Genomic DNA, 20,831 nt, shown 5'->3' with positions numbered 1-20,831 from the left:
AGACAAGATCGTCAGAGGAGTCCTCAGAGGTCACCACGTAGCTGGAACGCTTTAGGGAAAACCGCAGAGGGAGTTTGGCGGCAGGCCCGGACGCTGGTATGTCAGTGTGCCGGGTTGAGCGCGTCAAAAACAACAGCCCAAAGTCCCTGGCGCTTCGCAGTGTCACTGACCCCTCTGATGTCAAGGGTCAGCTCCCCCCGGAGTTCCCCCTGGAGTTCTAGTTCCGACCGGTCAGAGTTCTGGTAGCCAGGTCGGCTAAGTCCAGTGTGGTACTCTTGTTCACACCCACACATCTGGGAAGGTTCTTCAATAAGGAATCGCCGTTAGGAATCATGAATAATCACGAGCACTTATGAATAATAAATAGGTCCAGCGTTTAAGATGGTCTTTCGGGGATTTGTGCTGACCTTTCGGATGAGCTTGACAGTGGGGGCCTCCATCTGGCCCATCCTGAGCTTGTGCCAGTTTATGCTGTTGAACCACCTGACGGGACAGGACGGGACAGGACGGGACACGCAGTGTGCAGATTATTACACGCACGCAGTGCTTATGTATAACGTTATTATATTCATGTAATAATATAACAATTACATTGGTTGATAGTTATACAATATTCAGCTATGATTAATAAACAAACAACGTGCCAACCAGTTATACAGCTAGATAGCTAGATAGCTAGATAGATAGATAGATAGATAGATAGATAGATAGATAGATAGATAGATAGATAGATAGATAGATAGATGAGTGGTGTGTAAAAGTGCCCCCCCCTTCCTGATATCTTATTCTTTTGCATGTTTGTCACACTTAAATGTTTGAGATCATCAAACAAATTTAAATATTAGCCAAAGATAACACAAGTAAACACAATGCACTTTTTAAATCAAGGTCTTTATTACTAAGAGAAAAAATTATCCAGACCTACATGGCCCTGTGTGGAAAAGTGGTTGCCCCCTAAACCTAATAACTGGTTGGGCCACGCTTAGCAGCAACAACTGCAATCAAGCGTTTGCGATAACTGGCAATGAGTCTTTTACGGCGCTGCGGAGGAACTTTGGCCCACTCATCTTTGCAGAGTTGTTGTAATTCAGCCACTTTGGAGGGTTTTCGAGCACGAGCCGCCTTTTTAAGGCCATGCCACAGTATCTCAATTGGATTCAGGTCAGGACTTTGACTAGGCCATTCCAAAGTCTTCATTTTGTTTTTCTTAAGCTATTCAGAGGTGGACTTGCTGGTGCATTTTGGATCATTGTTCTGCTGCAGAACCCAGGTGCGCTTCATCTTGAGGTCACGAACAGATGGCCGAACATTGTCCTTCAGGATTTTTTGGTAGACGGCAGAATTCATGGTTTCATTTACCACAGCCGATCTTCCAGGTCCTGAAGCAGCAAAACAGCCCCAGACCATCACACTACCACCACCATATTTTACTGTTGGTATGATTTTCCTTTTCTGAAATGCTGTGTTACTTGTACGCCAGATGTAACGGGACGTACACCTTCCAAAAAGTTCAACTTTTGTCTCGTCAGTCCACAGAGTATTTTCCCAAAAGTCTTGGGGATCATCAAGATGTTTTCTGGCAAAACTGAGATGAGCCTTTATGTTCTTTTTGCTCAGCAGTAGTTTTTGTCTTAGAACTCTGCCATGCGGGCCATTTTTGCCCTGTCTCTTTCTTATGGTGAAGTCATGAACGCTGACCTTCACTGAGGCAAGTGAGGCCTGCAGTTCTTTGGATGTTGTTGTGGGGTCTTTTGTGACCTCTTGGATGAGTCGTCGCTGCGCTCTTGGGGTCATTTTGGTCGGCCGGCCACTCCTGGGAAGGTTCACCACTGTTCCATGTTTTGGCCATTTGTGGATAATGGCTCTCACTGTGGTTCGCTGGAGTCCCAAAGCTTTAGAAACGGCTTTACAACCTTTTCCACACTGATGGAGCTCAATTACTTTGTGTCACATTTGTTCCTGAATTTCTTTGGATCGCAGCATGCTGTCTAGCTTTTGAGGATCTTTTGGTCTACTTCACTTTGTCAGGCAGGTCTTATTTAAGTGATTTCTTGATTGGGAACTAGTGTGGCAGTAATCAGGCTTGGGTGTGGCTAGAGAAATTGAACTCAGTTTTCCAAAGTTGTGATAAAGCACAGTTAATTTGTGTTTTAGCGGAGGGGGTTAGGTTTGGATTTTCTTTTCCCCTTAATAATAAAAACCTTCATTTAAAAACTGCATTGTGTTTACTTGTGTTATCTTTGTCTAATATTTAAATTTGTTTGATGAGCTGAAACATTTAAGATAAGATATCAGGAAGGAGCAAACACTTTTTTACACCACTGTAGGTAGGTAGACGGATAGATAGATCGATAACTAGATCATTCTACGCTGACCTGTGATTGCGGACATCCTTGATTCCGTTTTTGGTGTTTCCTAACCTCTGACCAGGACGTAGCCTGCAGAACAGAACACAGCACAGCTTCTTAGCTTCTCACGTCCATCATTTAAGCAAAGTGCCCTGTGCGCGTTGAGCAGCCCGTCTGAAACGTGCACACAGACCCTGGACGGAGAAGACTGTAAGAGAGATCAACTCTCAGTGTGTCCTTCTGACGCCAGGCCCCTTTATTCAGCTTGAAGCAGCGCTCTCTCTCTCTCTCTCTCTCTCTCTCTCTCTCTCTCTCTTTCTCTCTCTCTCTCTCTCTCTCTCTGTTTTTCTGTCTCGTCTGCTCGGAAGCACAATCCTCTCTTTCCATTGGAGCTGCATCTCTGTTTTCACACCAAACAAATGTCTCTTTTTAGGCAGAAAAGATGAGAAAACAATCTAGTAGGTTAAGGTTAGGATTAGGGCAAGGGTTAGGATTAGGTCAAGGGTTAGATTTAGGATTAGGGCAAGGGTTAGGATTAGGTCAAGGGTTAGATTTAGGATTAGGGCAAGGGTTAGGATTAGGTCAAGGGTTAGATTTAGGATTAGGGCAAGGGTTAGGATTAGGTCAAGGGTTAGATTTAGGATTAGGGCAAGGGTTAGATTTAGGATTAGGTCATGGGTTAGATTTAGGATTAGGGCAAGGGTTAGATTTAGGATTAGGGCAAGGGTTAGATTTAGGATTAGGGCAAGGGTTAGGATTAGGGCAAGGGTTAGGATTAGGTCAAGGGTTAGATTTAGGATTAGGTCATGGGTTAGATTTAGGATTAGGTCATGGGTTAGATTTAGGATTAGGGCAAGGGTTAGATTTAGGATTAGGGCAAGGGTTAGGATTAGGTCAAGGAATGGACGCAAGGGGTGCGTATCCCAGCAGGGTCTGACCACGCGGAAACGCAGCTTGCGACTGCGATGTCCACACGCCTGACAGGGCCGCGAGAAGTCGAAAGGCAAGACAGCCTTCCTGCGCCAGTAACGTCTGGGAAAGGAAGAAAACTCAAAAAGCAAAAACGTTGGTTCGTTCATGTCGGTACCTTCCCTAACTCCACATCACACATCCTTTTCACACACAACATAATGCAGTAATTTCCATCATCGTATAAACCCCTGGACCTCATACCTGCACAGCTTGCTGGCGAGAGACCGTGCTGCCTCTCCCATGTGAGGAGGGAACCTCATCACACCGTCCAGAATCTGGGAGTAGATCTTCTGTGGCTCCGAGCTCGAGAACGGTGGGCTTGAAGACAGGACGTGCACAGCGTCAGTGCGGAGCACACACACACACAGGAACCTGAACTCTGAACTGCCACTGAGAGACAGAGGGTGTATAATATATGTAAATTTATTTACTCCTATGCGACGAATAATTTTCCAATTAAAGTAGGTTTCTTCAGTGTCGTTTAGTAGTTGGCAGTCGGACGAAAATGGTGCATACAAACCGGTGCTTAGACCAATACTGCCATCCTGTGGCGACGTCCATAATTACAGCCGTCGCATCACTCAGGCGGCGGGAGTCGCGTGCACACTCTGTCGCCCAACGCCTCCCCCCCACAGCAGGGCTTTTGCCCACCTGCCCACCAGGAGCTCGTAGACCAGGACGCCCAGCGACCAGAAGTCCGCGGCAAAGTCGTGGCCCTGGTTCTGGATGATCTCGGGCGCCATGTACTCCGGGGTCCCGCAGAACGAATACGTCTTCTGTCCTCGCTTCAGCTCCTTGGCGAAACCGAAGTCCACCTGCAAGTGGCGAGACTGGGCGTGAGAGAGGGAGCCGCCACTCCGCGAAAGCCCGAGGGCGCGAGCATACGGAAGTGACACGCACTAGTTTGACGTAGCCTCTCGAGTCCAGCATGAGGTTCTCGGGCTTCAGGTCTCGGTACATGATGCTCTTCTTATGGAGGTAGACGAACGCCTCCACCACACACGCCACTACGAACACGGCTGTGTTCTCATCAAAACGACCTCTGTGACACGCACGCACAGACACGCAAGCACGAGCACACACAAACACGCATACACACTCATGCACGCGCACACACACGCAGGCATACATGTACACACACAGACACACAGAATAAAGCTTGAATCAGCAACATGACCGCTGAGTTACTTTCCTACACCAGCAAATGTACATCTGCACTAAGCCATAACTAATACAACAAATACAACGATTTAACACATTTCGATAATACATGTTAACATATTTAACACATTTAATAAATTTCTGTACTAAATTAGACGCATCTTACGCCTCCTTCAGCTTGGTCCAGATTTCTCCGCCGGAACAGAACTCCATTAGCATGTAGATGTAGCGTGTGTCTTTGAATGCAGCGTAGAGCCTGAGTGGGAGGGAGAGGGCCCAGACGGAGGTCAGGGGTTAAAAGGGCCAGAGGTCAGAGGTCAGTGGGTGGGGCCGGAGGTGAGCTGACCTGACGACGAAGTCGCTCCGGATCTCCTGAAGGATCCTCTTCTCGAACAGCATGTGCGCGCCCTGGCGCCTCTCCACAATCAGCTTCTTGCTCACTTTCTTCATGGCAAAGTATCTCCCGTGGTGCAGTGTGGTCACCTGCGACGCAAGCGAAAGGTCACGGGTTGCGGGTGACACACCTGCTGTCGGATCGCGTGCGGGGCGGGTCGTGCCGTACCAGTTCCACCCGTCCGAACCCCCCGAGGCCCAGTGTGACGGGGTCGCCCTGGTAACGGCCCTCCTGGTACAGGACGGGGATCAGATCCCGGAGCTTTATGATGGAGTCAGGCCTGCGGAGAGCAAGCCGGGGAAGAATGGACAGCGCGGCGATTCAGCTAACCGACCAATCGCATGACAGCGGCACAGCAAACCGACCAATGGAACGCGGCTGTCTTACCTCTCCTTCTCAGAAGTGCTGACAGTCTCCAGATCTGAACTGCAAAAGAACTTCACACTGATCAATGCAGATTAATACTGCAGGACTGACCAGAAAGAGTGAGTGTGTGTGTGTGTGTGTGTGTGTGTGTGTGTGTGTGTGTGTGTGTGTGTTGAAACCTCATCGTACTCATCATGTAACTCCAGGCTTTCTATAGGGATGGTCTCCTCAAACACCCTGCACAGAAAACAGAACGCAAAAATCCTTTATCCACATTTAATGTTTTTAACAGAAATGTATTAAAGGCAGACTGGATTCATATTTGTTGCCTTGGTGATTGGAGTGGGAGAGATACTCAGTGCCACTCACTCCTTGTCAATAGAGAAGCAGGTGACCGGGCCCACGGCAGTACAGGTGGCCGTCCTCAGGATCTCGCTGCAAACGCACCCACACCCGCACACGCGCACACACACACCCCCTTATTTCAAACCAGCCAGCAGTTCCGTTTCCAGGTCTTCTGACTTGCTCCATCCTAACTATTCAATCATCAATACCAATCAAAAAAAACATCACCGTGACGCCCGCGTTAAAGGCGACCACAGTGGCCGTGACACCCGCGTTAAAGGCGACCACAGTGGCCGTGACGCCCGCGTTAAAGGCGACCACAGTGGCCGTGACGCACGCGTTAAAGGTGCAGTGCTGCCGGTCTTACCGCATGAGGGCCAGCTCTCCGAAGTGTTGGCCTTCCCCCAGCTTACGGACCACCTTCTGCTGCCCGTTCACCTTCTTGGTAACCAAGACCTGAGGAAAGAAAAAAGTCAGTGTTAAAATGTGTCCCCCCCCTTAAGGATGATGTAAAATGTCCCCCCACCTCACCTCTCCTTTAAGGATGAGGTAAAATGTCCCCCCACCTCACCTCTCCTTTAAGGATGAGGTAAAATGTCCCCCCACCTCACCTCTCCTTTAAGGATGAGGTAAAATGTCCCCCCACCTCACCTCTCCTTTAAGGATGATGTAAAATGTCCCCCCACCTCACCTCTCCTTTAAGGATGAGGTAAAATGTCCCCCCACCTCACCTCTCCTTTAAGGATGAGGTAAAATGTCCCCCCACCTCACCTCTCCTTTAAGGATGATGTAAAATGTCCCCCCACCTCACCTCTCCTTTAAGGATGAGGTAAAATGTCCCCCCACCTCACCTCTCCTTTAAGGATGATGTAAAATGTCCCCCCACCTCACCTCTCCTTTAAGGATGAGGTAAAATGTCCCCCCACCTCACCTCTCCTTTAAGGATGATGTAAAATGTCCCCCCACCTCACCTCTCCTTTAAGGATGATGTAAAATGTCCCCCCACCTCACCTCTCCTTTAAGGATGATGTAAAATGTCCCCCCACCTCACCTCTCCTTTAAGGATGAGGTAAAATGTCCCCCCACCTCACCTCTCCTTTAAGGATGAGGTAAAATGTCCCCCCACCTCACCTCTCCTTTAAGGATGAGGTAAAATGTCCCCCCACCTCACCTCTCCTTTAAGGATGAGGTAAAATGTCCCCCCACCTCACCTCTCCTTTAAGGATGAGGTAAAATGTCCCCCCCACCTCACCTCTCCTTTAAGGATGAGGTAAAATGTCCCCCCACCTCACCTCTCCTTTAAGGATGAGGTAAAATGTCCCCCCACCTCACCTCTCCTTTAAGGATGATGTAAAATGTGTCCCCCTCAGCACCTTCTCGCACGATGACTTCATTGTCCTGAAATTTCACCTATAATTGGAGTAAAATTATGAGACTAAACCGGCTTTACCTCACTGTCCTCTCACTGTACAGTCATCTCACTTCACTGTATTGTCACTGTCCTCTCACTGTACTGTCACTGTCCTCTCACTGTACAGTCATCTCACTGCACTGTATTGTCACTGTCCTCTCACTGTATTGTCACTGTCCTCTCACTGTACAGTCATCTCACTGCACTGTATTGTCACTGTCCTCTCACTGTACTGTCACTGTCCTCTCACTGTACAGTCATCTCACTTCACTGTATTGTCACTGTCCTCTCACTGTACTGTCACTGTCCTCTCACTGTACAGTCATCTCACTGCACTGTATTGTCACTGTCCTCTCACTGTACTGTCACTGTCCTCTCACTGTACAGTCATCTCACTGCACTGTATTGTCACTGTCCTCTCACTGTATTGTCACTGTCCTCTCACTGTACAGTCATCTCACTGCACTGTATTGTCACTGTCCTCTCACTGTATTGTCATGGTCCTCTCACTGCACTGTTTCGGTAAAACCCGGCAATCAGTACCTGGCATCACAAGATCAGGCAGGTGAACAAATGAGCATGTTTCTTTACTGGCAGCGTAAACGTGGGATTTTGCAACGGCAGGCCACAGAAAAGCACATTTGTGGCGTACAAACGGCCGAAGACTTTGTTTGCTTGGTCATCTTTGTTGACCGTGGCGCGTGGTCACGTCACGCACCTCCTCCATGGAGTCGATGATATTGGAGAGCTGCTCGTCGTTCAGGCTCTTCAAGGTCCGCGCGCTGAGGACAGAGAGAGGTCAGGGGTCAGAGCGCTCGCGCTGAGCGCCGTTACCCTCTTGCGTCCGGACGTTCCGGCTCCCGGAGGCGCTCCCTCGGACCAGGGTGGCGGCTAATGCAGACGTGAACATTTTTTTGCTCCTACGCTCACTGGCAGGACCTGGCCCGTATGTACTAGGGTTCGGTGTCGACAAACATGGCCGTTCCGACCGCTTCCTTCAGTAACGTTTACGGACGACTGTAGCAGCTTAAAAAGAAAGCAAGTAAGGAAAATAAAGTTCTCACGTCTTCAAGAAGCTCATCAGCTGCTCTCGCTTTTTCTTGGACTTGCTGGCCATGATACTCCTGTACGTCTGTCTCTCGATGCACCACAGCCTGACGGGCGTGACCGCTGGCAACCACAGACACAACACGGCAGACAGACGGCCGTTGTTTCAGATATGTGCACGCGCGAGGACGGCTCGTCCGCGTTGGCTAGAGCGCGGAGCCGCTCGCGCGACAGTTTGCTGCGTTTCCGCCGCGATTACAGTTTTTTCCCTCCAGGCTGTAGATCATGGGGCGTGCATGCAGAGGAGAGGGTCAAAGGTCGGCATCTTCGTGCCGTGCTTGGGACTGACCTTTGACCGAGGCCGTGCGCTTGCAGTTGTACAGGATTGCCAGCTCCCCAAAAACGTCTCCAGGGGTCAAAGTTCGCAGGTGCCGCCCAGCTTGAGTAACCTGGAGTTCACCCGCTGGACGGAAAGGGTGTGTTCCCTCAATCAGCATATAGTGTGTACACTCACACACACACACACACACACACACACACACACACACACACACACGCTACACAAACACACACAGAGCACAAAAACACACGTGCACACCACAGACGCGCACACGCACCCGCCACGATGTACAGGCTGTCTCCCTCCATGCCCTCCTTGATGACCTCGTCGCCGGGGCAACAGTCCGAGGAGGCGAGCGCCTCCACCACCATGCTGATCTGCTCATCGTCCAGGCGGCTCAGGAAGTCGTTTCTGCCCGTGGCCTTTAGGATCTGGGCTCGTTCGCTGCATCGCACCAACACACCAACAAGCCATGACAAACGGATCACTAAATCGATTGATCGACTTTTCGCACTGCGCCGAAGACGCGGGCAGTTACCGTCACGGAGCGAAGAAGATCTCTATTCTCTGCATAATATGATAAAAGCCAGCCTTGTTTTGTTTGGACGTGAAACATTATGCCCATATTTCACCACCCAGCTGCTAAGAACCACTCCACCACGCTGAACTATTGAGTAACCCCCTCCCCCTGTGCGTTAGTACTGGGGCATTAACAGACGTTAACCTGGCGGTCTTTTTGACCCTGGAGGCCGGGAAGTGGGGCTCCTCTGGGATTGGCTCTGGAGCCATGACTGCTGCCCTGCTCTGGCGCACCTCATGTATGCCGATATCGTGGTCCCTCAGAGATGAAGCATCTGAAAACACACACACACACACACCTTGTCAGGACCTGTGGTCAGTTATACAACACATACAGAATGTCCCCTATATGGTATTCCCAATAGGAATTTATATAGGTTTATATAAACTTGTAAGGAATATTTATTCTGCCAAAGTAGGTTATCCTTGTTTTTCTCAGGTGCTCCTAACTAGTCGAGACGCACACACACAAAAACAGCTTTATTTACGTTGCCGTTTAGCTGACAATTTCGCCAGTGACAGACTCCCTGGGGACACCAGATCTGAGTGAACCCATAAACCCTTGAACCCGAGCCAGGATCACACGTAATCCTGCAAGGGATTTCGTCCCCAGTTCCCAGGAATTTCTGCTAAAATTCCAAGTCACAGCACTGACCTGCCTTATCAGAGATAAAGAAACCACGGGGGGAAAGGCCTCATACATTAACTAGCAACCCACTCCACATTCCAAGAAGAGGACGCTCATTTCCAGCTCTCTCACACACACACACACACACACACACAGTTCACCCAGACGTGTCTGAAGCTCGTCCAAGAGTCTGTCCTTCGCTATCAGCCTCTTCTCTGGAAACAGATCAGAATGAGAGAAAGCTTATCAGTGCATCATCCACACACACCCCAGCCCATAAAGCCTTCTCGCTCGCGGCAGAGGAGCTCAACACAATCGCTGGCGTGCTCCTTTGCGTAAGGTTAGGGTTAGCCGCACGGCGTCGGAGGGTTTTTTTTGGGGGGGGGGGGGGGGGGTCGTTTTTTTTTTTTTTTTTGAGGTGCGCATGCTCACCCAAGTCGCGGTTGTGGTTCTGCAGCTCTTGGTTGATCTGACACTGTTTCTCCAGCTTCTGACGGAGCTCCTTCAGTTTGACCTCCATGGCTTACCCTGCGCACGCACACACACACACAAACACACACAAACAGACACACAGGGTCGGTGAAAGCCTGTAAACGCGGCGGGACGTTCGCGAGGAAATGACACGGTACATCCAGCTACACATCCACACAAATGTGATGCAACAAAACTTTGTTGTTTTTTTTTAAAAAGCATAAAAATTCAAAACCCACCACCGAGCAGTACCGAACTACGCCATTAACCCAAGGACACAACCAGCATCCTTGAACAGCAGAAGAAAAAAACAGCACATCAATTATGCATACTCCGAAACAACAGGGGGCGCTGCAAACATCGATCTTGCCCCCCCGCACGATAAAAGCAGCTGTGGGACAAATTCTGAGTCGGCTTTACATAAAAGCCTCAAATCTTAACCTTAGATGTCCAATGCGTCCCGACGTCCAGTATCTGATGGCAGACGGGAACGCGTAGGGCTTTGGGGGCGGGTCCGGCATTACCTTTACCCAGTAAAGCTCGGATATTCAGATATCTGTAACAATGTGCGCAGGGCTAGCCAAGGCTCCGCCCCCCCAGGCGTGTGAGGTACCGGTTACAGTGTACGGACAACCCACGGTGCCTTAACATGTGCGTTCTGATGTAGAAAGAGCTCAGCAGATGATTGATTGATTGATTGACTGAATGATTGATTTAGCGTCCTGTATGTTTGTCTGTGATGTACGGTTTAGTGACATCAGAAGGTAAAAAAATCTAAGAAGAAGTTTTTCAATTCAGTTTAGTTTATAGAGACTTAATAAACCTAATAAATAAATCATACAGACACACGCACACACACACACACAGGTGAGCACTGGCTATGCTCTACATAGATTTCATAACTATATAATCATCAGATAAAATGCTCTGTTACCAAGGTAACACACTGGTAATCTTATTTGTCTTCTCCATCTGCAGGACATTAAAGGTCCGTCGATTAGACGGTCGTGTAATCACAGAACCCTCTGTTGAGCTCCACGGACTCCCGCTAATGGCCTCATACTGTAACCACACGTGGCCGAGCTGTGGAGCTCACGGGTGTGGAAGGCACTCAGCGCCATTCCAGCAAGGAGCCCGACAGCCAGACGGAAACGCAAGGAACCGCATTGGCGTCTTGGCGAACGCTCCAGCCGGTACGCGGACTCGAGAGGACACGGAACGTGCAGGGAGGGCGAAACGGAATCTCCGAGAAGCCGCCGGGCCGGTTCCGTGCTGACAGATGACTTCGGCAGGGACCTCCACCCCGGCTTCCCCTGATGCACCCCCCCCATCCACGTCCGATGATGCGTTTACCTCGCTGGCCGCTGAGAAAAGGAGCGTGAGGCTCCTACCGCCCGGAGAGATGTTACTGACCGCAGCCTGGCGCCAGGGCACCAGCTTGGAATAAGACTAGGAAGCTTCGTGTGTGTTACGAGCGTTAGGCGAGGCCAGAGCTTGCTGTAAACGTTTGACTTGAAAAAAATCACTAGAACCTGAACAACCCCAGAGTGGGTGTGTATGAAGCGGACACTGGCCCGAGGGACCAGTAAGGGTTAATCAAGCACCGCTAACAGAACTCAGCGTACACACAGACTGCATAACTTAACGCAACCAGGAGCTCCGTGTGTCCAGGACTACATTAGTCCCACTGACTTTTTTGTGAAGTGTTCTAACCAGCATATCAGCAAAGTAACTGGAATGCCTGATTTTATATATATATATATATAAAATCATCAATCATCAATCAATATAATATTCATAATCATCAATAATTGATGATTATGGCAGACGAAAGTCCGCAGTCGAAGCCAACGCTTGCCAACTGCACACCTGGCGGCTGGCATGCTCCGCGTATTCTGTAACGGTGGGAGTCTGTGATCGGAGTTTTAGGACCCAGGTTAAACTTTAAGAAACAAATTGCCCTTGGTTTCAAGTTTTATGACTTCTGCTTTAGTCAGTCTTTTCAAAAAGCATGTTAAAGGCGTGTTAGCAACATGACACTTCCCCCCCGCTCCACACACACACACACACACACACACACACACACACACACACACAGCTTTCTGAAGGTCAAAGTTATCTCTCCCAAATGGTACAACTGCAACTTTTTTTTTTTTTTTTAAGTATTTGTTGAAACAATACCACACCATTAGGAATGTTCACGTCCAATAATAAACGATTTGGGTCTGGAATAAATACACGGTTCTTTTTATCCGTAAATCTTGCCACAGGATCGTATTTCAAGCACTTTCCTGCTCTGCCAAGCACCGCGGGCACCGGGAGATGAGGACGCTGCAGAGGCGGGGACGTCTCCGTAACTCACCTCGGCCGGGTGGGAGGCGTTTCCGCTGGGGTCTCTCACGCGGAGGCGGCGGGCAGGGGTCCCGGCGTCCGGAGCAGCGCCCGTCGGTCGCCGGGCGGATGAACGGCCGGAGCTGCGTGGACTGCGAGCCTGGATGCACCTGTGCGGGCCTGGCGGTCTGTTGGTCCCGCCCACCCACGCCCCCCCTTCGTGCTCATTCCGGCCCTGAGATCACCCTCTTCCTGCAATCGGGAGCAACCACTCCAGCGGATGACGACGGCATTCCGGCTTCTCCGATGTCGATCATTAACTTGCTCCTTCTGTACTCCCGACAGGTAGAGACAGTCGGAGAAAGAGAGAGAGAGGGAGAGAGAGCGAGCGAGCGAGAGGGAGAGAGAGAGAGAGAGAGAGAGAAAATGGGGCCCTTTCAGTGAGCTCCGTTATGCTTCCTTGCAACCTAAAATAGCCTGCGACTCCATATACAATATAGTAATATAACGTTATATGATTCAAAAAAGGCCAGTATTGATAAATCCCGCCCATCTTCTGGCACTACGGGACGTAACCCCGCTCACAGCCGGCAGAGAAATCGGCCGTTCAGTCTTACTCTGTCTCGCATATTCAGCAAAGGGCGCGCCTTTACAAAGAATCAATACCCACAGCACAAATTCTATGCATAGATCCTTTCCGAGCCCGAGACAGACACATCTGCATCAATAAACAGATATCGATGCCACTAAAAAAAAAAAGAAGTGAAAATGTAGGTAAAAATGTATGAGAAAAATTTTTGGGGTTTTTTTTATGTTAGAGAAGCACTTTTCGACTGAGAGATAAGTGTCCTGAACCCAAAGTTGCAGTTATAGCCTCCACAGCCACCCACGAAACCCAGGACCGTAGCATGTGTTGCGAGGTCGTCGTTCACCCCAGGGTTAGCCTTCCGGGCCTGGGGACCCGCTGCACGGTCCGGAAGGCCCCCGGACGCCCAAGTGCTCTCGGCTCGAGACAGAAACGCTAGCAGCTGTGTAAGCACGGGTGTCCCTCACGGCTCTGGGGTAATCATTTACACCAGAGTCGAGCCGGCCGGTCACTGATCGGCTAAGCGCTGAGGGGTTTTAAAGGCGCCCAACGGCCTGGACGTCTACGACTGGTTGTGGCTTTCAACTGTGGGCGGTGAACTTTGAACTTGCCGCGAGAGAAACGTTTTTTTGGGTTTGCTTGTTCTTCATCGGCTTCCTGGAGGACATTTTTGGCTAAACTGGACAGCGGGGATGTCCGAGTCTGGCTGTGATTACCGGCACAAAGCACAACGGCTCTTGAGGTGGGACAAATTAAAGCCTTTGGTTTACACACAACTCACAAGTGCAAAGAAGCGTCACGGGCACCAGTGTGTGAAATCAAATCCTTTGCTAATGACCCAAGGAGGGGCGTGTAACAATCACTTCCACCAACGTCCTCGACTGTTTACCGAAGGTAACGTTCGGCAGGGGATTTTCAGGTCTGCGTGTGTGTGTGTGTGTGTGTGTGTGTGTGTGTGTGTGTGATCCTTCTGAACAGAAGCCCCACCCTTACCCTGAATAAGAGGAAGAGAACAGTGCACACCACTCTATTTTAAGCTTTTTATTGATGGTTTATGGTCAGCCTTCAGCTGTGGTCTCCACGGTGACACGCCGTGCAGCGTAGACGGGAAACTACGCTGACGTCCGAACAGCAGATCAGACATTAATCGGACGGCAACACCTTTACGTGGAAACCCGAGTTACTCCACTCTGACCAAGGTCAGCACAGTCACTACGGTCAACCCATAAAAACGTCAGAAGATTAAAAAGTACATAGAATTTCTACACCATTTCAAGTTATCAATATGTTATTTGTGTAGACAACAAATTTTGAATCAAGAGAGTATCAAGGCAGTGGTACATTTTCAGAAATTATAAAAAAAACAACCTAAACTGAAACAAAACGATTAATTTCAAAATACATTAGAAAAACAGTATATTAAAAAATTGTAAAAGAAAGATTTCTTAGTAAACGTGAATACTGGCCAGTAGGTGTGGGTTGTTGTTTTTTTTTTTTTTATCAATCCCTCTGTGCAATCCTGGAGCTGATCCCAAATCAGTATTTTCCTTGCACCTTTGCACACAAACCCTCAGGCCGATATGGCACAGCTGACCCAGGAACAGCTAATGGCTCAAATGTGCGTTTCGCTCTCTGTTCACGCGTGGCTCACACTCATAACATGTAGATTCCTGGGCATGTCGTTTAGATCATACTGGAAATCCATTACGTTAAAACGGATTAAAACAGCCAGTAACGCTGGTAAAGTTCACTAAGGTACCGTCGACAAGGCGGATCGGGCAATTTCGATAAAAACGTTCATTCAAATAATCAAGAATGCATCTGCGTTTCTGCTGGTTTTACAGAAATTGTCTGTATCTTTTTGCAAGATCATTCGTACTTAATATCTTAATTACTTAATGTCCTCAATGCTCATGTTCAATATATTGGCAAATAGTAATAATAAAGTGCAATTATTTCAAAATATGAACTCCAGAAGCACTTAATCGAACAAATACCCCAATTTTCAAACATCGGTAGTTTAACTACACTGTGGAGGCTCTGGAAAATGTCCTCTTGGACCCTATGAAGTCTCATTTTTGAGATGTGTACATTCATTCATCGATCGTGCTTTTGAGGTCACAATATCTTGAAAAATAAAAGCTAGAAACAATAAAAGCTTGGCATTTCAAACCGACATCACTAAAAGGGAGAATTATTACGGATCAGTGAATACTGTTGTGCTTCCAAAGTGCAAACTGAGAAATTCTGATTTGTTGCCTTACGCACATGTAAACACACGTGATGGTGGTACATTTTATAAACCCCGCCTGTCCTCCCGTCACCATGACGACATGCAAACGATCTGATTGCAACCCCGCCTCTCCTCCCGTCACCATGACGACATGCGAACATTCTGATTGACAATCCATTTAACACAAGACAGATTACTCGAAATTTCATTCCACTTCATTGGACACAAATTCAGATCTCATACTCACACACACACACACACACACACACACACACACAGTCAAGTTTCTTCAAACATCTGAAAACATCTGAATATTTTTCACATAAAACAGGGACATGATTTACCATTGCCAATTCATAATAAATTGTGTTAAATCGACATTTTTATTACACTTATTAAATCAATGTCCTGAGTGTCTTATTAGCTAATGTAACTCTGAATAAATATTATTACCATTATTTTCATATCATTAGTTGTTCACAGGGAAATTTCACCTAAAATTTTAAACACTGTCATGTTTGTCTCGCGAGGCCGGCAGGCCAGCAGAGACACAGGATCAAAATCATTCCAGATTTAACCGCGCGTCCCCGCATATTACAGAGAAAATAATCGCAAAATTGTGAATATTTTTGGGTGAAACCTCCCTTGGTTGCAAATGAGTTTTTTCCCCTCCATTTCCTGCCTACCCGAATCTATTGCGTCGAGCTGAATGGTGATTGGTTAAAAACTGTTTGTTTAACGTATGGCGTCTCCGTCACTCGGCGGTCTCCCCGCCGACACCGCACGCTGCCCTCAGGTCGGCCGAGTGCTCGAACGCAGCCCACACGAACTGGCCAAACAGGCGGTCCATGTAGCCGGCACCGGACGGGAACGGGCCCTCCAGGAAGCCGATGTGGCCTCCGTGAGACGTCACCAGCAGAGCCACGTTGGGCAGGCGCTGGGCTGCGGTTACTGGGAAAGCTGGAGAGAGAGAGAGCAGCCATGATGAGACTGAGAAAACATCCGACATCCGGCTCAGCGTGGACCAAAACAGTGTCGCAACGGAGGGAGATGTCTACGCTCCGCCCCCGACGAGGGTGGGCTGTCTCACCATGTTCCGGAGAGAAGGGGTCGTCCGCAGCGTTGAGGCAGAGCACGGGAACCGATGTGCGGGGCAGCTTGTAGCCCGGACTGGCGTCGCGGTAATAGTCGGAGCAGGATTTGTAGCCGAACAACACCGAGGTGAAGCGCTCGTCAAATTCACGGATGGTACGAGCCTGGGAGGGAGAGAGAGAGAGAGAGAGAGAGAAAAGGTGAGCTTAATATTTTGAGTCACCTCCAACAACCAAGGCCCGAGGAACCATTACACAGGCCATTGATATTTTTATTGGTTCCATTATTTACGCAAATAAACCTTGGACGCCGTCTTGTGTCCGAAGGGGTTCGGTTCTAACGCGCCAAATGCGGTTTGTGTATCAGTTCAATATCGTCTTTGACACGAGCATTATTTAAATCTGATTTATAACACTGACCTAGTGAAACACCACCCGTGACATAATGTGAAAGGTTTAAATAGCATACACACACTGTGAACGGTGAACGACGTGTAGAAGAGACCCACGCTCACCTGAATGCCGCTTCGTACGTCTCGTGTCCGCCGTACGCAACTCTGTGAAACTTGTTACCTTTGCCGGTGGTAATAAGTTTCAGCCAAATATTGAACTTTCGAAATGATCATCCTCTGATGAGCAACTAGTATTTTATTTTATGCCAGCAAGGTTGTGTGAAGCGTGCTCGATCTTGTGCCCACGAGGTTGTGTGAAGTGTGTTTTATCTTGCACCTCAACACTTAAGTGGCTGCCCCTCGTAAAAACTCACTGCTACAACCTCAACACTGACCCATGACCTTGAGGTGAACTCTTTATTTCAACCAGCGGGCCATCAGAACTGAATACCTTCAGCACGTAGTCCACGTCGATCGCGTTCTCCAGGATCTTTCTGTGTCTGAGGATGGACGGACACACACAGAAAAAGTCATGGAAAGTGATGATAAATGCAAATACACCATTAGAGAAACTCTAAATGATGGCAACAGTTACATCTACTGAAACAGATGCAGATTAATCCAGTTCTTCCGGTCCGAGTGGGCGGGACTAACCTCTTAACGGCACGGCACAGGTTGCTGGTGAGGTGGCGATTGAAAAGCAGTTTGTTGATTGGCTGCTCCAGGGAGGCGGAGGATTCAAACGAGTCCCAGCTCACCGACATGGTGAGTGCGGCAATGATCTTGGCGTCCCGCCCCTTATGAGCCAGGTAATTCAGCAACAGCATGCTGGAGGGCAGCAGAAGTCAACTCGTTAAATATGCTAATAAATATGCTAATTAAAGATGAGCCTTGAGCAACTGAGGGTTAAGGCTCTTGCTCAGGGGTCCCAACAGTGGCGACCTGGCAGTGGTGGGACTTGAATTGGCAACCTCCCCCGTAACCACCGAGCCGCCGCTGCCAAATGGCACCGGACCGAGCCAACGAAGCCGCATACGGCCGTCGCTAACGCCAACCGCGTCGCTCAAAGCGTGGCGCCCATCCCCACCATTAGCCAGAGAAAGGCAGGTTCCTCCATCGGCATGAGCCTCGGCCCAGGAAGAGAGAGAGAGCGCCCGGCAGTGGGAGCCCTCCCCCGCCAAACGCTTTGCTATGACTGCTGCTTCTAGAGGTCAGAGAGGTTTTCCTACTCTAATGCGCCTGATTATTCAGGTCTTTTAAATAGCTGCTTGTTAACAATGGCTGGCAACGCCATCACAGGCATAGGAATTTTTTTTCCCCCCAGTGCGGGTTCTTCCGGTTCCAGCCGGACAGACCCGGCTCGCAAAGGGCCTGACAGCTGACTGGCTGATCTGAACCGGACGCGTTGGACTGGGAGATCGCAAATGCAATGAACAAGGGTTGCCAGGGCAGCGCACGCTGCTGGATAACAAGTGAGCTGCTCGCTAGCGCCACCTGCTGGACAGAGCCACAAACGGTTGATTTTATAGAGCTTTAAAGAAAACAAAAACTTTTGCACGTAGTGGCACGGCGCGCGTCTCACCCCCCGAGAGACACCCCGGCTCCGAGAAGAGGCGCTTGCGGGAAGAGGCCTTTTACGTGGTTGACGACTGTCTCTACATCTGATGTGTTGGCAGCACAAAATGTAAGGGGAGTCTGAGAGAGAGAGAGAGAGAGAGAGAGAGAGAGAGAGAGAGAGAGAGAGAGAGAGAGAGAAAGAAAGAAAAGACCATTGGGCTTTTTTTTTTCTTGGACAAAGATGCAACAAGCCAAAAGATGTCGATATATTTATATAGCATGTATTGAATTACAAAACTTTAATAATTCAAAACATTTGTGTGATCACCTGAGTGGAACTGTACATGGCAGGACCTAGTGTGGGACATGGGAAGTGATGTGAAGTTACTTAACTTAAGAAAGGACCAACTTAATAAAAAGATACGTTTATTAAAGATGAAATATGCGTTATGTTTTATAGATATGCATGTACATGCTGTGCAGTTAAGTATTCAACTGGACACTTTGTAAGCATGCAGCCCAATCCAGAGTTATTAGATAGACCCCTTTTACCCACGAAAAGCTCCATTGCACCTGCCAAACTGAAGACTTTAAGACCAAATTTGGCAAAAAATGAAAAGAAACAGAACTAATCAGGCACTGCGCAGATCTGCAAGAACCTCAGGTACCTGAAGCTACGGTACAAGCACTTAAAAGGTGAAGGTAAGAAAGTAAAAATCGCGTAAACGTGCTCAGAACAAAACGTCTCTCACCAACAGCTCTTCTCCTCCAAAACCCCTGTTGTTCATCACCACACACCTGCAAACAATTAAAAAAAAAAAAAAGTTACAACGAGCGGTGAGCTACGCGGCCATTGACATCAGCGCGCGACACCCCGTGAGCCAGGCGCAAGCTCCGGCGGACGCACCTGTATCCGTGCCGCGAGGCCTGTTGGACCGCATGCAGGACGTACGTCTGCTGGCTGTTGCCCGTCAACCCGGGCAGAATTAGCACGGTCGGGCGGGAGGAGCACTGTGGGTACCGCGCGCTGTCTGTGTTGTCGAACCAGTCCAGCGAGAGCTGACCCCCGTCTCCCGTCTGGATCAGCTCGCTGCCGGAGGGGAAGAGACGCGGCTTAAAACCCAAAACGTTTCCTACAAGCGAAAGCGGGGTCCTCCTGAAACGTGACCCGGCGCCTCACGTGAGACAGAGAGACCGGCTGTGTCGGAACGGCGTACTTGCGGTAAGTGACCGCGGGGTTGGTCTTGAGGAGCACCCGCACGAGCGTCTGCATGCGACCACCCCAGCACCACGGCGTGGGCGAGAAGCGCTCCGCGACGACCGGGCAGTGTCTCTGCAGGAAGGCGCGGAAGCCGTCGGAGCACACCAGCGTGGGCACCTGGGGAGGGAGAGAGGGAGAGGGAGAGAGGGAGAGGGAGAGAGAGGGAGAGGGAGAGAGAGAGGGAGAGAGAGAGAGAGAGAGAGAGAGAGGGAGAGAGAGAGAGGGAGAGGGAGAGAGGGAGAGGGAGAGAGGGAGAGGGAGAGAGAGAGAGGGAGAGAGGGAGAGGGAGAGAGAGAGAGAGGGAGAGAGAGAGAGGGAGAGAGAGAGAGGGAGAGGGAGAGAGAGCCGTCGTCACTCCTGGTATTCAAGGAGCTGTTAGTATCTCGGCAAAGCCGTGAAATTACCACGCAGCCACTAAGCAAGCCAAGTTCGCCCGCGCCGCAAACAAACAAACAAACAAGCTGCGTTTTAAAAAAAAGCCGAAAATAAGGAACCGAGCTGACGGCTCCCACAAAACCATCGCTTGCCAAGTGCTCCGATGACTGAATTACAACATGAATTAATTAATTTGATAAATTAATGAATCAATGAGTTAAAATCGCTCGACACTGACCTGCCCTTTGCTACGCCAGAGGCAGCAAAGCGACGCGGCGACCGCGGTGAAGACCAGCGCGGAGCGTCTAGAAATGTACCCCGCACAGACCTCCCACAGCTCGGCTTGAGACAGGAGCATGGCTACAGTCCCAGAGCCGTGTTTGTTTGTTTGTTTGTTTGTTTGTTTGTTTCCCTCTCAGGGACGGGAGCGCTAAGCTATGCTAGCTAGCGTTAGCCAACGCGAAGTCTGAATGAACTAATCCGCCTCAGATATGCTATCTGGTATATAAACTGAATAATGTCACTTTACGTCGCTAGATAACAAATTAAGAAATAAACCTACGTGCGGGGAAAATGGCTACAGACTAACAAAGTTGTCACTTAAACACAAACGACTACACGAAAACATTAGCTGGCTAGCTAACGTTAGCCCGCTATGTGTGGACGATGAAGAGGACCGACACAAATCTCCGTAAACGTGCCTTAAAACGATACATGTACTCAATATGATAACCTGCCACCGCCTCTCCGGTCCCTTTTGGAGCTGCTGACCTCGACGACTTGTTAGTCGGACAGAACCAAATGTACCGTCACACTCTCCATTTGAACTCAACGTCTGCTCGGAGCAGCCATAGCGCCCTCTCTGGGCCACAGAAATGTCCCTCAATTTTGTTGCATTTGTACAACAGTTTATCCAATTTTACCCCCCCCGGTGTCTGATTCG

General features: G+C 49.3%; 2 protein-coding genes across 4 annotated transcripts in view; both read right to left on the bottom strand.

The window, feature by feature from the left end:
• Positions 1–12,596, bottom strand: part of prkg3 (protein kinase cGMP-dependent 3) — a 14,451-nt gene extending 1,855 nt beyond the window's left edge. Inside the window, exons 1-21 of one of the 2 annotated variants that reach the window (XM_081695441.1) lie at positions 12,425–12,596; positions 10,024–10,119; positions 9,744–9,806; positions 9,109–9,238; positions 8,662–8,828; positions 8,394–8,507; positions 8,062–8,167; positions 7,716–7,779; positions 6,919–6,996; positions 5,954–6,042; positions 5,611–5,676; positions 5,431–5,478; positions 5,263–5,301; positions 5,044–5,155; positions 4,828–4,964; positions 4,648–4,737; positions 4,221–4,362; positions 3,972–4,135; positions 3,522–3,638; positions 2,376–2,438; positions 408–483 (exon numbers count right to left, since the gene is read on the bottom strand). In XM_081695441.1, coding sequence (XP_081551567.1) covers positions 408–483; positions 2,376–2,438; positions 3,522–3,638; positions 3,972–4,135; positions 4,221–4,362; positions 4,648–4,737; positions 4,828–4,964; positions 5,044–5,155; positions 5,263–5,301; positions 5,431–5,478; positions 5,611–5,676; positions 5,954–6,042; positions 6,919–6,996; positions 7,716–7,779; positions 8,062–8,167; positions 8,394–8,507; positions 8,662–8,828; positions 9,109–9,238; positions 9,744–9,806; positions 10,024–10,111 — 1,953 coding nt within the window. In that variant the 5' untranslated portion in view covers positions 10,112–10,119; positions 12,425–12,596. The remainder of the gene's footprint in view (positions 1–407; positions 484–2,375; positions 2,439–3,521; positions 3,639–3,971; positions 4,136–4,220; positions 4,363–4,647; positions 4,738–4,827; positions 4,965–5,043; positions 5,156–5,262; positions 5,302–5,430; positions 5,479–5,610; positions 5,677–5,953; positions 6,043–6,918; positions 6,997–7,715; positions 7,780–8,061; positions 8,168–8,393; positions 8,508–8,661; positions 8,829–9,108; positions 9,239–9,743; positions 9,807–10,023; positions 10,120–12,424) is intronic. The other variant, XM_035529446.2, reaches the window with a different exon arrangement.
• Positions 12,597–14,005: 1,409 nt separating this feature from the next.
• LOC113568509 (protein ABHD1-like) lies at positions 14,006–20,744 on the bottom strand. Of its 2 annotated transcripts, none has more exons than XM_035529433.2 (9): positions 20,590–20,744; positions 19,470–19,630; positions 19,160–19,342; positions 19,005–19,050; positions 18,278–18,390; positions 17,350–17,523; positions 17,147–17,195; positions 16,303–16,468; positions 14,006–16,172 (listed from the first exon to the last, which is right to left on the bottom strand). In XM_035529433.2, the coding sequence occupies exons 1-9, from the start codon at positions 20,602–20,604 to the stop codon at positions 15,967–15,969; spliced, it is 1,113 nt and encodes a 370-aa protein (XP_035385326.1). In that variant the 5' UTR covers positions 20,605–20,744; the 3' UTR covers positions 14,006–15,966. The 2 variants fall into 2 exon arrangements, with proteins under 2 accessions (XP_035385326.1, XP_026852516.2); XM_026996715.3 differs by having other exon boundaries at positions 20,127–20,739.
• Positions 20,745–20,831: the final 87 nt, after the last annotated feature.

This window comes from Electrophorus electricus, chromosome 2 (assembly GCF_041902795.1).
Source record: "Electrophorus electricus isolate QZ-2024a chromosome 2, ASM4190279v1, whole genome shotgun sequence".
Taxonomy (NCBI): Eukaryota; Metazoa; Chordata; class Actinopteri; order Gymnotiformes; family Gymnotidae; genus Electrophorus; species Electrophorus electricus.
This window is presented reverse-complemented; position numbering and strand designations above follow the sequence as displayed.